At 40.6% G+C, this 15,553-nt stretch overlaps 1 protein-coding gene across 10 annotated transcripts in view; it reads left to right on the forward strand.

The window, feature by feature from the left end:
• SDCCAG8 (SHH signaling and ciliogenesis regulator SDCCAG8) overlaps positions 1–15,553 on the forward strand; it is a 230,521-nt gene that overhangs the window by 40,187 nt on the left and 174,781 nt on the right. For all 10 annotated transcript variants that reach the window (XR_007123194.1, XM_047705794.1, XM_047705795.1 and 7 more), the window contains exons 7-8: positions 3,088–3,152; positions 6,834–7,022. Coding sequence is in view for 9 of the 10 variants with exons in the window: in XM_047705794.1 (XP_047561750.1) it covers positions 3,088–3,152; positions 6,834–7,022 (254 nt within the window). In the remaining variant the exon portion in view is untranslated. The remainder of the gene's footprint in view (positions 1–3,087; positions 3,153–6,833; positions 7,023–15,553) is intronic.

Consider the following 15,553-nt stretch of genomic DNA (forward strand, 5'->3'; position numbering starts at 1 on the left):
GTAGAATTGTCAGTCTTGGATTATGTGTATGTTCAGATTGAGTGGTTAGGGTGAGCTTTTCGGGTGGTTTTTATCAGCTTACACTGGTACAGCAGTACAGGAGTGATACCATTGGTCCATATTCCCACTGACATATTTTATTGTCCGTTTTTCTAGTGGGCTTGTAGTGCTGTCTCATTGTGATTGTCATTTGCATTTCTCTGATTACTCCTGAGATTGAATCTCTTTTCATGTATTACCAGTGTCCTACTATGTGTTCAAAATCCTACCCATTATTTTGAGTTATTTGACTTTTTTTTTAAACTTCTTTTTGTATTCTGGATATAAGCCCTTTGTTGATTGTATCTTTGATAAATATATTTTCCTCACTCTGTGGCTTGCCTTATAATTGTCCTGATAGTTTTCTTTCTTTCTCTCTGTTTTCATTCTTCATGACTAAAATTTCTTAAAATTTTTTTAAGATTTTATTTATTTGACAGAAAGAGACACAGCGAGAGAAGGAACACAGGCGGGGGAGTGGGAGAGGGAGAAGCAGACTTCCCGCTGAGCATGGAGCCCAACGTGGGTCTTGCTCCCAGGACCCTGGGATCATGACCCGAGCTGAAGGCAGACACTCAATGACTGAGCCACCCAGGCGCCCCTAAAATTTCTTAATTTTAATGTAATCTACAGTTTTCCCCCTTTATTGTTTAGTACTTTCTGTATCCTATATCAAAAGTGTTTCCCTGCCCCAGGTCTTAAAGCTATTCTCTTGTATTCTTGCTTTTAACATTTAAATCTACAATCTACCAGTCTTTATTTTGTGTATGACATGTTACATAGGGGATCATATTTTGTTCTTTTCCCACATGTTTATGTATGTGTATCCCAGTAGCATTTGTCAAAAAAACAGCCCTTTGTCTGTATCTTTGTCATAAATCAGGTGTACATATATGTCTGGGCTCTGTGTTTTGTTTCTTTGGTCTTTGTGCTACTACCATCCTGTCTAGATTGTTAGAGGTCTATACCTGGTGGTCCACATATCACATCTTCCAACATTGTACTTTGTCCTTAAGAGTGTCTCATTCCTGAAGGCACCTGGGTGGGGGGTGCAGTCGGTTGAATGTTTGACTCTTGGTTTGGGCTCCGGTTCTGTTCTCAGGGCTGTGAGATCGAGCCCCATGTCAGGTTCTGCACTCAGCCTGGAGTCTCCTTGAGATTCTCTCTCCCTCTCCTGCCTCTCCCACTCATGCTGGCTCACCTCACCTCTCTAAAATAAATAAGTCTTTTTTAAAAATTTTTTTTCATTTTTCATTTTTTATTTTTTAGTTTACTGGACAGACAGAGATCACAAGTAGGCAGAGAGGCAGGCAGAGAGAGAGAGGGAGAGGCAGGCTCCCCGCTGAGCAGAGAGTCCGATGTGGGGCTCAATCCCAGGACCCTGTGATCATGACCTGAGCAGAAGACAGAGGCCTGGCCTTTTGTATTTCCAAATATATTTTAGAATTAATTTGTCAAGTTCCAGAAAGCCATTATGAGGCTTTGATTGAGATTGTCCTTAAACTATGTCACCAGGGGGAGAAGAGATCTTTATTTATTTATTTTTAAAGATTTTATTTATTTATTTGTCAGAAAGAGAGAGGAAGAGAGAGAGCCCAAGCAGGGGTAGCAGCAGGCAGAGAGAAGAGTCTGATGGCAGGACTCGATCCCAGGACCATAGCCTGACCTGAAGACAGACACTTAAAGGATGAGCCACCCAGGTGTCCTGAAAATAGCTTGATGATATTATATCATCTGGTCCTTTATTTATTTATTTATTTATTTTTTTGAAGATTCTGTTTATTTATTTGAGAGAAAGAGAGCACAAGTAGGGGTGGGTAGGGGCATATCTCTTCCCTATATAGATGCAATGCACCTCATTGGTCTTCCCTATTCCGCACTTCAGAGTGACTTCAGATTCCAATCTGGTTAAGTTTTCAATGTCCACCCAATGCCTCTGCTACATGGAGATTTCATGAGTTGTCTGGGTAAAGTCTTGTATATTTTTTCTCCTCATGACCCATTCTCACCTATTCACCCGTTTCTATCCATTTTTCTATCTAGCACTGGATCCGTGAGTGGATACTGACCCACTCCCCGGCTAAACATGGAGCTTGTTTTCTCCAGCCTCTGCGCCTTGTGCGCTGTTGGAAGTTAATCCTTTAAGTATAAAAGCTTCTTCCAGGAAGCCTTCTTCATTTCTCGTAAGCTGAATTATTAAGTTCCTGCATCTCTGATTTCAGTATACCTTCTATATATCTCCCTGGAGTGAATTATATATAATCAAAATTGTCCCGTGTTTTTCTATTCCTTCCAAGAATATAAGCTCCTGGGTGAAAGACATCTTCATCTCAGATACCCTATAAATATTTGTTAAATGAAAGAACAGTGGGATGCCAGCAGCCCCTCGTAGCTAGGACATCCATTTGGTCTGTCATTTATTGTGATTTATAACTTTTCTTTTATCACTGATCCAGCCCTCATTTATTGTATGTCAATACCCAGCAGTCACAGTGGGGGATTCCAGTAAGGTTTGATCCTGGCCCTCATGGACCTTATAGGTTAAAATTGTTTTTTCTTGGGACGCCTGGGTGGCTCAGTTGGTTAAGCCCCTGCCTTTGGCTCAGGTCATGATCCCAGGGTCCTGGGATCGAGTCCTGCATCGGGCTCCTTGCTTGGCAGGGAGTCTGCTTCTCTCGCTGCCTCTGCCTGCCTCTCTGCCTGCTTGTGTGTATTCTCTCTCTCTCTCTGGCAAATAAATAAAATCTTTAAAATAAAATAAAATAGGTTTTTCTCAGAATCATACTTTTAGAAGTAAGATCTAATATATGCATTTTTGAAAAAAATTGACGGGGAGGGCAGTAATAACCATTTTATGACTCAGTCCACAAAGAGTGGGTACTCAGTAAAAGTACAAAAGTTTGGGTGAACTAGGGAAAGTGTTTCTTGAGAGGACACATTATTTTTCTTCTTGGGTAAAAGGACAAAAATTGAGGTTAATAATAATTAAAACTTGCCGATGAAGCACAGAGCATGGAGAAAATGTACACTTTTTTTTCTTTTCTAAAGGAGAGGTTAAAACTTACGTATGAAGAAAGGGGTGAGATCCTGGAATCGCAATTGAAAATTTTGAGGTAAAGTATCATTAAAAATTATAGCAAAAATTATAGCAAAATTATAGCAAAAGCACAATGATCTTAAAATATATTTGAATGTTTGCTGACCTGCCAGTTCTACTCAACTTAAGAATTACTTGATGACATTTTATGTTCGAGATAAGAAATATCCTCAGGTTATCAAAGGAACAGGGGCATCAAATTATGAAGTCCCATTTCAAAGAACTGTGAGCTAAATTAAAAATTTTATCCCTTCATCAGTTATGAAATATTTATCTTTTCTCATAGAAATAAGAATCACTAGCTGCTCTGATAGAAATTATGCTTTTAAAATAAAATACTGAAAATAAACTTCCTAGTTTTCGAATTACAAACAAGTATTTTTTCCTCTATAGATTTTTTTTAAAATATTTTATTTATTTGACAGAGAGAGAGATCACAAGTAGAGAGAGAGAGAGGAGGAAGCAAGCTCCCTGCCTAGCAGAGAGCCCCATGTGGGACTCAATCGCAGGACCCTGAGATCATGACCTGAGCTGAAGGCAGAGGCTTAACCCACTGAGCCACCCAGGCAGCCCCTCTATAGATATTTTTATCTAACTTTTAAAGTTGTAACAATAATAGTTTGAGTGTTTTTCTATATGTGAAGAATATGTATATACTAGTCTTCCTTTCTCTATGCGGGATATGTTCCAGGACCCTCAGCGGATGCCTGAAATTGTGGATAGTACTGAACCTTATATGTATTGTTTTTTCATGTATATATATATATACCTATGTATCTTAAGGTAAAGTTTAATTTAGTAAGAGATTAGGCACAGTAAGAGATTAACAGCAATAACTAATAATAAAATAGAATAGTTATAACAATATACTGTAATAAGGATTATGGGAATGTGGTGTCTCAAGATATTGTATTTTCTGTACTGATCCTCCTCGAGGTGGTGTGATGAGATGAAGTGGGGGGAATGATGTTTGCATTGTGACGCATCGTTAGGCTGCCACTGACCTTCCAGTGGTCCGTCAGAAGGAGGATCATCTCCTTTTGGACCTCGGTTGTCCTTGTATAACTCAAATCATGGAATGGGAAACTGTGGTTTGGGGAGGACTTCTATATACACATTAAGGTTTCATGTACTTTCTGACATTTTTTTAGAAGTCTCAATAAGGACTATAGATTATAGATTAACGATTAGTGATTTATTATATACTGTAGGCAGGAAAAGATATTTTTGGAATATATTTTTGGGGGGTGTTAAAGCTTATTTTAAAAAAATGGCTGTGAAATATATTTCAATCAAATAAACTTTAAAGTTCTTTTTATAGTTTTAGTAAGTTCTAATTTGCACTAAAATATAAAATCTTTAGGCCACATATTGTTTAGAGACATAAGCAGAGTCATACCTAGAACCAGAACTCATGGCTTTCATGCACATTATCATTCATTTTTTTAATACGCTCTTATGCACTTTATACCTTAGCCTGATTAGTTTTAGGATTTCTATAGAGACTTTTATTTTTTAATGAAGAAACCTAATGTATAAAGTGACCTAATATTTACTTTCTTGCTTTTTATCTCTCTTTATTATATTTTTATTTCTTTTGTGTTTCGATTCTTCAGTTTTTGTTTTGTTTCTTAGAGAGGGAGAGCACAAGGGAGCACAAGCAGGGGGAGGGGCAGAGGGAGAGAGAGGATCTGAAGCAGATTCCATGCTGAACGTGGAGCTGGACACAGGGCTCAGTCCCACAGCCCTGGGATCATGACTTGAGCCAAAGTCAAGAGTCAGTTGCTTCACCAACTGAGCCACCCAAATGCCCTAATTCTTCATTTTTTAAAGTAATGGCAATGTGACTTATTTTGTCTCGTTCATAAGTCAAATGTGCCATCTTTAACATTAAAATACTGCTTTGCAATGAAGTAGACTTTGTTCCCTGAACCTTCTACTTCTCCCTTTTCCCTTTAGTATACCTTAAGATTATTTAAAGAGTCATTTTCTTTAAGAAGGAGAGAAAACCACCATTCTCAGAAACTCTGGCTTTCTGGTATCTATTTCTTTTTTCTTTTTTCTTTTTTTTTTTTTACCATTTCAAGTAATCAAATCTACCTAAGGGTTTTGAGTTTGAAACTGACAGAAATAATAATGGAGACCCTTTGATCTTGGAATGTGCTTCCAAAGTTCTTTTTACAAAGTCTTTGAAAGTCAGACTTTTTCTTTATGGTATTTAAGAAGAAAACTTACTACATTGAAGATATTATCTTGGGCATAGGGCAAAATGCCCCCCCCACTTCAGACAGTGGTTAGATTAGCTTTTTTAACCCTTAGATTGCTTGCAGATCTCTCCTCCCTCCTCAAGGCTGCCTGAGAGCCCCCACTTCCCAGAGGGGAGGTCGTGTGTGATAGCCAGGCATTTAGATTATTGGCCTCTCTTCTGTGATAGCAAGTTAAGATAGCTACAGCCCCCGAGTATGATAGGAACTGACAACAGAGTTGACTGAGCTGAAGACAAAGTCTCTGCTTTCAGTAGTCCAAGCACTTAAGGGCTATCTTCTCCTTTGTAAGCTAGGAAGTTTTTAAAAATATATATAATATACAGTAGGAAAGGAATGTTTGTGCAAGGAAGCTCAGTTGTCCCAGCTGACTTTACAAAGCTTTACTTAGGGCGGGGCGGGGGAGGGTGTGTGTGCAGGAATACAACCCATACACTGGTTGTTTTATCCTTTTTTTTTTTTTTTAAGATTTTATTTATTTATTTGACAGAGAGATATCACAAGTAGACAGAGAGGCAGGCAGAGAGAGAGAGAGAGAGGGAAGCAGGCTCCCTGCCGAGCAGAGAGCCCGACGCGGGACTCGATCCCAGGACCCTGAGATCATGACCTGAGCCGAAGGCAGCGGCTTAACCCACTGAGCCACCCAGGCGCCCCTGGTTGTTTTATCCTTAAAAAGTCAGTGTGGAGAACCTCATCGACTATCTCATACAGTAAAACAAAGTAAATACACACACACACACTTCCTCAGCACCCCCCCTTTTTTTTTTTTTTTAGCAAACTGCATATTTCCAGCTAATAGCTGCTACTTATAAATCTTTATGACTGCTAAATTTTCTATAACTTCTTTCTAGAAGAAGAGAGAAGCCCACTTGCTTTTGAAATAGCTCTTTATAGACCTTTGTGGTTAGATAATCTTTTAGTTTTTTATTTCCTCCTAAAGAAGATTAGGCAACAATAAATGACTCATGAATGAAATCCATGAGCTTCTAAGGCACTCTGCACATTTAAGGGTTAACACTTGGAATAGGATATTTTCCTCAACTCAAAGATGTTGTGTTACGTTACCTGGCCTTTTTATTAAGAGAAATGACTTAGGATTTGTACTAGGAGTTTTATTTTTGATCAGTGAATAATATTACATAATGGAGATGGAGCCTTTGAAAAGAGCTGGTATCAAGAGGCAGACTAATGTGTGTTAAAATCTTACAAGAACTTGGGCTAATTATTTCATATATTCAAGTCTCATTTTACTCAAAGTGTCAATTAGGACAATCACACATTTCAGGGTTGTGGTAAGAATTAATTAGATTTTGTATACAGAGCATCTCATAAAGTAAGCAACCAGAAGTGATAGTAGCAGTTATCTGTGGGGTGATACAGGTGACAGTAGTGTACATGGTCATTTGCTAGAATTTTCTTTCCCTTCTTTTCAGGAAAGACCTAGCTGAGTATCAGAAAAATTGTGAAGACCTTAAGGAGCGACTAAAGCATAAAGAGTCTCTTCTCGCTGCTAATATGTCTAACCGTGTGGGTGGCCTTTGTTTGAAATGTGCTCAGCATGAAGCTGTTCTCTCCCAGACCCATAGTAATGTTCACGTGCAGACCATTGAGAGACTGACCAAGTAAGTACGCCTCTCCACACGGAGGCTTTGCAACATGGAAAACTGTGTCTTTAAAGGATCATTGTGTTCTTTTATCCCTGTGCTGCCTCACATGGGATTGATGCACAGCTTCAAATAAAATAGATTTTATTTTATTTCCCTGGAGCTTTCTTGAAGACAGGTGGGTGCTACCAGCTGTGTGTGACCAGCTCACTGGGGCAAGTCATTTTACTTCTCTTGGACTCGGTCTCATCTCGAATTGAGAGAATTGAAGTAGATAATCTCTATGGTTCTGATCATGTCTATGAGTCTATAATTGCAAATCCAGCACTATTTGTAACAAAACTGAATTTGAGAGGAATTCTTCTTTTCAATATTTTTTATTTAGGTATCTGAGAGAGAGAACAAGGAGCATGAGCGGGGGTGGGGGCAGAGGGAGAGGGAGAAGCAGTCTCCCCGCTGAGCCGGGAGCCCGATGTGGGACTCGATCCCAGGACCCTGGGATCATGACCTGAGCCAAAGGCAGACACTTAACGGACTGAGCCACCCAGGTGCCCCTGAGAGGAATTATTTTGATTTTTTCACATCTTGGATTTCCCAGCGGAAGGCTAGGTGGGGTGAGTTTTTATCACATCTTCATCACGTGCCTGCCATGAGGAATATTGCGAGTGTATTGGAGGAAGGACCCTTAGATCCATTATCAGTATTTGAAGATGACTAAGGACAAGTTCCAGATGAGCTTTTGTACAGTCCACGTTTTCATCTAGGCTGAAATAATGCGGTTCTCTGTCTGCCTCTTTTTTGTTCTATCTTCACTGCTCCCGGGACACCTTTTCCTGAGAGAAGATTTTCCTGTGGAATTGGAGAATTGTTATTTAAGACGCCATCCAGTGGTGGTTCATAGTGTGTGTTCTCCCGGGCCCCCTCCTCTTCTTGTGCTAAAGGTCTCCCCTCTCTGCTTGTTGGGGCTCATTTAAACAGCCCAGACATCACCGCCTCCAAAAGTGTTCTCTTGCCAGCCTCACCCCATCCTGTGCTCAACTGACTTAGGCTTCTTCCTTCTATGAATTTATAATACATTGTGTGTACTTGGAGGTGGCATCTGTGGTGCATTTATTTCTGTGTCTCTGGCTTCTGGCTGAGGACCTGGCCTGGGGCACACACTCAGGTGAGGGTTTGCTAATCATAGACAAGGCATTTTGGCAGAGTTCCTCCGGTTGGAACTGGCGTGGAGAGTGGAAAGACTTGATCGTTAAAGTTAGACCCATTTTACCCCAATGTTTTGATCTTTGGACAAGTTACTTTACCTCTCTGAGTCTGGACGTCTCTTTTTTAGGGGAATAATACCCACGTGTTGGGATTTTACCGAGGCACTTATCCTTGTGCTGGAGCACAAATTGCCTCGACTCGTATTCTAGTTCTACTACTAGTTGCCTGTGCAACCTCATGAAAGTTACTTAACCTCTCCGCCTCAATTTCTGCATTTTAAAAATGGAGATAAAAGTACCTTAATAGCATTATTTTGAGGGTTCTTTGAAAGAATACCTACACGGTGCTTAAAACAGTTCCTGCCAAATAATAAATGCTCTATAAATATTAAAACTCCCCTGTACCTCTCCTACTTCGAAAGCAATCAAGATGTCAGGTAGCTGTTATTTCCATACATAACTAACCTGTTGGTTGTTACATAAAAACTGAATTTCTCCAGTATGGACTGACTGATAATTTTTTATGATCAGAGCTGATAGTCCTGCTTGTTGTTAAATATTACATTAATTAAATATATTATTAAATCATTCTTACATTTTTTTAAAGATTTTATTTATTTATTTGACAGAGATCACAAGTAGGCAGAGAAGCAGGCAGAGAGAGGAGGAAGCAGGCTCCCTGCTGAGCAGAGAGCCTCGATGCGATGCGGGGCTTGATCCCAGGACCCTGTGGGATCATGACCTGAGCTGAAGGCACAGGCTTTAACCCACTGAGCCACCTAGGCGCCCCATTCTTACATATTTTGTATAACTGTAAAATTTGTTAAGTATATATTAAATATATTTTCAGATCCAACTACCATGTGGCAAACATTTATTATATACCAAAGGACTCTGCCAGGCACTTTAAAAACGTAATCTTTTTTAACCTTAGTAAAGCATGTGTGAGGTAAATATTATACCTGTTTTGTGGCTAAGGAAACAGGCTCAGAGGAGTTAAAAATTTGCCTGTTTACATTTGAAAAAAAAGAATCATACTTCACCAAAACAAATTCAAGATGGTTAAAGACCCAAATATAACTCAGTCTATAAAAACATTAAAAGAAAATATAGAAAATTATCTTTATGGCTTTTGGCTAGGTCAAGTCCTGAACATGGAATGGAAAATGAATGCCATAAAGGAAAAAATATATATACATTTAACTTCATTAAAAAGAAACTTCTTATGATACAATGATGCAAATTGAAATGAAAAGACTGGGGAAAATATTTGCATGTTACGTAACAAAAAGTTGGTATACTATCTAAAGAACGTCCTTTGAAACAAACACAGGACCAACTGTCTCGTTGCAATGTGGATAAGGAATAAGGATTGGCGAGCAATCAAGGAGGAAGACGTCAATATACGAGAGGGTGTTTACTCTGTTATTATTCAGGGAAATACAGATTTCCAAAAAATTGAGCCCTCATGTTGGTGAAAATTAAAGAGACTGATAGTGACAAGGTTGGGGAGGCCCTGAGGGAGCATTTTCACACGCTGCTGGTGGGAACTGTAAGTTGATACTACTTTGTAGGGTAATTTAGCATTATCCATTAGTAGTTGAATTGTGTATTACAGGTTTCAAAATCTATCCCAAAGATCCTATGTATGTGCATAATGGGGCTGTTCTAGGGAATGCTTTCACAGCATTATTTGTAATTGGTGTTGTGATATTGTGATATGATAAGAAATACATATTTTGGTCTTCATCTCTAGTTCCTGGTGTAGAGCTCCTGAAACCCCTGTAATGTCCTAAAGGATAAGAATGATAGGAACATCCTTTGTGACACTTGGTTTCTGTCCCCTGCTCCTGAAATAGCTCTGACACATCAAGGTGAAAGGAACATCTTTTGTTATTCTTACAAGATCAGCCAAACCTGAGTTTATGTTAATGAGATGATTTTTGGAAACTCACTAAGGATGGGGGGCAGGGCGCTGGTCGCCAAGGGAACCATCCACATGATTATAAGATTGGCACTTTCAGCCCCTCCCCAGTCTCTGGGGAGTTGGCAGGGACCAGAGATTGAGTTCAATCACCAGTGGCTAATGATTTTATCAATCATGCCTGTAGAACCTCCCTAAAAATCCTAAACAATGGAATTTGGAGGGCTTTTGGTTTGGTGAACAGATCAAGGAGCTGGGAGGGTGGCACTCCCAGAGAAGGCACCGAAACTCCACGCCTCATCCCCCCATGTCCCACGCACTGGCGTGTGCCTCTCTTCCTTATCCCTCAGTGTCTCCTTGATAGTTAATGGAGAATAGAAGTAAAGCACTTCCCTGAGTTCTGTGAGCTGTGGTAGCAAATGATCAAGGCTGAGGAAGAGGTCACGAGAACCCCTCACTTAGGGCCAGTTGTCCAGAAGTTTTGGTGACCATCTGGGACTTGCAATTGGTGCCTGAAGTAGGGGACAGTCTTATGGGACTGAGCCCTAACCTTGGGGTCTGTGTTGACTCCAGGAAATTAATGTCCCAACTGAGTTAGTATCAACTGAGAATTAGAAAATTGCTTGGTGTGGAAAATGCACGCATGAGGTGTCAGAAGTGTTGCAAGCACAGAAATTGTGGAGGAAAACAAGAAGTGTTTCTTTTAGATGTGAACGACCTAAATATACTTCAGAGGTTTAGATAAATTATGTTATACATAGTAGAAGAGAAAAAGAGGTAGGTCTGTAGGTACTAATGTGGGACTAAGTCCCACAATATATTGTTGAAGGAAAAAAATAAAGGTGAAAAAGACATGTCTGCAATGAAACCCGTTTGTATTTGTATTTTTATTTTTTAAAAAGTCCATACGCAACCATACCATGTATTTTCTCCAGGTTCATATACAGGCATAAAAAGAGGTTTGAAAGGATAAGCACCCAATATTTAACAGGGATTACCCCTGGAGAGGGGGAAGAAGGCACCGAAATCGAAAGTAGGTGTCAGATGGGTCTTTAACCATGTTGGTAATCACATTTACAAGGAAAATATAATGAAAAATTCATTTAAAAAGGGCAAAAAGCATGTTCAAAGTCACACAGATGAAGAGATACAGAGTTTAACTAAGTGGTTTGTCATAACCAAGCCAACAAAGGGAAGAAGGGGTTTTTCCCCCCTGCTGCCTTCAGATTATCCTTGTAGGTCATTAGAAACATAATTTAAGAGGAAGCTACAATGTTTACATTGACTTGAAGGCTGGCAGTCATTTAGAAGTTAGATTCTTCCTTAGTTATGTATTCCTTTGTCTCTATCCTGCATTTTAGCTCAGCCTTTTAAAATAAATGTCAGCCTTCTCTGTTCAATTTTCTGCTTTGTCAGCATATCATGAGCTCATGTTCTGCTTTCCTAACAGAGTACAGTGCAAGGCTCCTGCTTTTATTGTCAATGAAACCTTTGTCTATAGGATTCCTTTGGCCTCAGCTGGTGGTCAGCTTCTTTCAATTTATTAATGCAGAAGGCTGAATGTTGAGTGTTATGCTCCCTTTGAAGAGTGGCCAGCACTTTTTAGGTCTGGATATTTAGTTTTCTGCATAATTAGAAGCCTGGACCCTGCAATGAGCTGTATCATGGAATTTCCTGAAGGACTCTAAGTGGGAATTTTAAAAAATGAATCAAATGAATCTCCTGGCCTCTCCTTGAAATGTGGCATTATGACACGAGCTGTAAGTTCCTTTGTTGAACTTTTAGCATAGAATGTATTGCATATAGGACAAGAGTGCCTCGAACTCTTAAAAGGGACAGGATCAGGTCAGGCATGACCTGGAGATCAGACCACCAGTGTGCTCGTGGAGTTGTGTTCGGACCGTAAGGACTTTCTGGAGAGTACACTTGACAACTGTTGATGACGCTGGGTACATTTTAGAAGTCGCTTTGAAGTCCTCACAGTGTTCCTGAACTTTTTTATCCTCTTTATGCCCTGAGGTGAGTAAGAGCAACAGGAGCCTCACTTTCTTGCCTAATGATCAAAACACCTTCGAATGATCATCAGGATGGAACTGCTTTGTAATTAGGTCCTTTTCTGTAGCGCCTAGTGCCTTGGAGAAGTTTCAGTGCACCGTTCAGACAGGAGAAGTGATTCCTACTGTGTTCTCCTGGGCCTTTAGTCCAGCTTGTGAATTTTGAGTAGGTCTTGGCAATGTGGTGTGTAGTTGCCTCTGAAAGACTATGGCAGGAACTTCCCAGCAATGAGGAACCAGGAAGTGTTATCGCGAGCCTTCTAGACTTGCTTCTAAACGACAGGAGTAATACTAATGATTCTTAGTTATGCTTGAAACTGATTCTCATTGTGAAATAACTGAAGAATTCCAGGCATGCCTTAGGCACCTTATCTTTCAAGATGAAGCTCATGCCTATATATCAGACCTTATTTTAAACATCTGACCCAGATTATTCAGGGACTTTCTCGTCCTTGTTGCTGTGATTGTTGCACTAAATTCCTTAAATACTCCACACTTGATAGCTGGCTTATCCCAGCCCTGGCCCCCCACCCGCCCTGCTCCTTGCCTCCATTTCTGCATGAGCCGCCCTCACGGGGATCCTTTCAGGGAACGTGGCAGCACTGACTCTGTGCTGTTGGTTCTGCTTCAGAAGACTCCTTGATGACGCTTAGATGGTGTTCTCACAGCACTTGCAGACCTTCGGCCGTTGCAGATGGTAATCTGGCGGACTGCCACCTCACACTCACACTGGTCGGTCACGTGTATTTGTGCAGCTTCCCACTGGGAGAAGCTCACTTGGGCCTGGCTCTGGGCTGGGCCTGTGGGCTGGGAGCTCTGGAGCAGGCCTGTGGCTGCCTGGGTCGCTCTCCTGGATGGCTGGGCTGGACTGCTCCCAAAGGCCAGATAATGTGGAGTAGTGTGGGGCTGGGGCTGAAAAAAAGGGGGGCTAAACCAAGAAGGTGACCTGGGAGTGGGACTGGAAGCAAAGCCTCGTGTTGAGGGCAGGGCTAACGTGCCCAGAGCTGGGTCTGTTCCAGGTGCGTGCCCTTTGGATGTGGGCCAACCGAGCTGAAGCAAAGCAAAACCAAAAATGTAGCGACTGAGTGGCTGATCCCAAATTATCAAGATGGCTTCCTGGGCCCGGAAGTGTGTGTGCAATTTGGGCATCTCTCTGGAGCTTTCCAGGTGATCTGAGGGCCACCTTCAAGCATGTGGTGCATTTCTCTTCCAGAAAACTGGAGTGTGTCATCCGGTCACCGTATAGACGTTCAGTACATCGTGCCTGGGCTCACTGCTGGGTGATGAGCTTAACAGGACATTAGTGTTTGGGGTGTTCATCTTTGATGACTGTCAGTCCTCTGAACTTGATGAGTTGATAGTCTGGCAAGATTCTGAACGAGAACAACTAAACTCTTGAGTCTCCAATTCTAAACAGCCTCGTGACTTTTAAAATCTAGATCCTGAGATTTTAGAACTGGGAGGAGTTTTACTTTACCTTTTTTGGTGCCCTGCTATAGCGGAGTCACTACTCATTCGTTTGGTCTTTTGCCCTTTATTCCACTGAGTATCTGTGAATGTGGCAGACTCCTCTCCACCAGAGGACATACTGAAAAGAGATTAAATATATTAAGCGTTAAGTCTCCTGTGAGGAGCAGATTTGATCGATTTTGATCCCGTCAGTGAACTATCAACACTGAGCTTTTCGGTTAATTCTCTTTAGTCAGAACTTTGGCTTCAGTGAGCACATGGCAGCACAAAGAGCATCGCTGAATCCTTTCTCAGTCCAACTTACAGCAATCTGATGCCCTTTTTGACTTGCTGTCTTTAACGAGTGAATTTTTATTTTCTTCTAGACTCCTAGGTTCTAGTTGGACTGCATATTCTCAATGAAGCGAGTCTTCTTTTATGCTGAGCTTTCTTGAAATGCAAATAAATATAAATTCACTTTGCCTTCAAGTAGTCTGTGTTTGACTTAACTAGAATGATTTAACCGTGCTTTGATTCTTCTCCTCTTTCACATAACCATTCTGTTTGATTGTATTTGATCAAAATAATTAACTCCTTTTTTCATTTCCTTTAGAACAAAAGAATTGGAGAGTAAATTATTTTTTTTCAAATCAGAACACAAGCAGGAAATTCTAGAATGAAGAACACTGTGCTCCCATGAACTTTACTATAGTTGAAGCAAATCTTTTTTTTTTTAAACAAAACAGGCTTTTATGAAACTGCTAATAATTGTAACTTTGTTCAGTATTACATATTTCTTAAAATATGAGTGCTTTCCAAATACCACAAATATTTTAAATCATTTTATCCTTAAGAGCTTTTTTAGGAGTTCCTGGGTGGCTCAATTAAGCATCTGCCTTTGGCTCAGGGTCCTAGGATGGAGCCCCACATCCGGCTCCTTGCTCAGCAGGAAAGCCTGCTTCTCCCTCTTCCTCTGCCCGCTGCTTCCCCTGCTTATGCTCTCTTTCTATCTGTCAAATAAATAAAATCTAAAAAAAAATTTTTTTTTCTCATTTTTTAAAAATCCAGTCAGTGGTTAATTCTAAAAGCAACTCAAACTCAGAGATTATAACCTTTGAGATTATTCCTCCTTCAAGCTTGCTAAACTTAAAAAAAAAAAAATCAGAGTTGGCTCTTTCCTGGTAGTTTAGGACTTGGCAAAAAAAAGGAAACTGCAAGCAGTTACTTGAACTGAATTTGAAACCACAGTTTAGAACTTGAACTCTTTAACAAAGTGTGGAATAGCAGCAGAACCATCCAGCTTACGGGTTTTTTTGCTTTGCATAGAAAGTTCCCCACCTCATTTTCTCTTTGGTCTACTGACCATTTTTATCCAATGGATAAATTCCAAATATCCTAAAATCTTCTACGGGATTTATTTAACCCATGAGGTTGGATCTTTGCTAGTTTACACACCAGAGTGTTTTGGCATCTGGTTGCATCTGTCCCCAAGAAATGGTTAGCTTACAGGACTTCTGAGAATTGCTGACAAGGGTGTGGGGCCAAGCAGCGATCAAAGCCAGCGGGAAGAGATTTTGTTAAATCCTGACTGTTCTCTGCGTGACCAGGGTAGTTGAGGGATTTAGCAGTCCTACCCACTGAAAGAAGAAATGTGTTCATAAGGAGGGCAAAAAATTTAATTGAAAGAGAAGGGAGGAAAAGGGGGTTGTGGAGGAAGACAAACAGGAAAGGACCTATTTGTTCAGACAAATGGGGTGGGGGAGAGTCAGCAGTGTAGACAAGGCCTTAGTAGTCCCTGGAGATGTTAACTTCCACTTTGAAGTTGAGTTCCCACCCTCTCTGTCCTATTCCTTTTTCCCCCAGTCCCCCACCCCTCTAATTTTTCAACCAACTTCCTGTTTTCTGGGCTGTACTCTG

This window comes from Lutra lutra, chromosome 15, assembly GCF_902655055.1.
Source record: "Lutra lutra chromosome 15, mLutLut1.2, whole genome shotgun sequence".
NCBI lineage: Eukaryota > Metazoa > Chordata > Mammalia > Carnivora > Mustelidae > Lutra > Lutra lutra.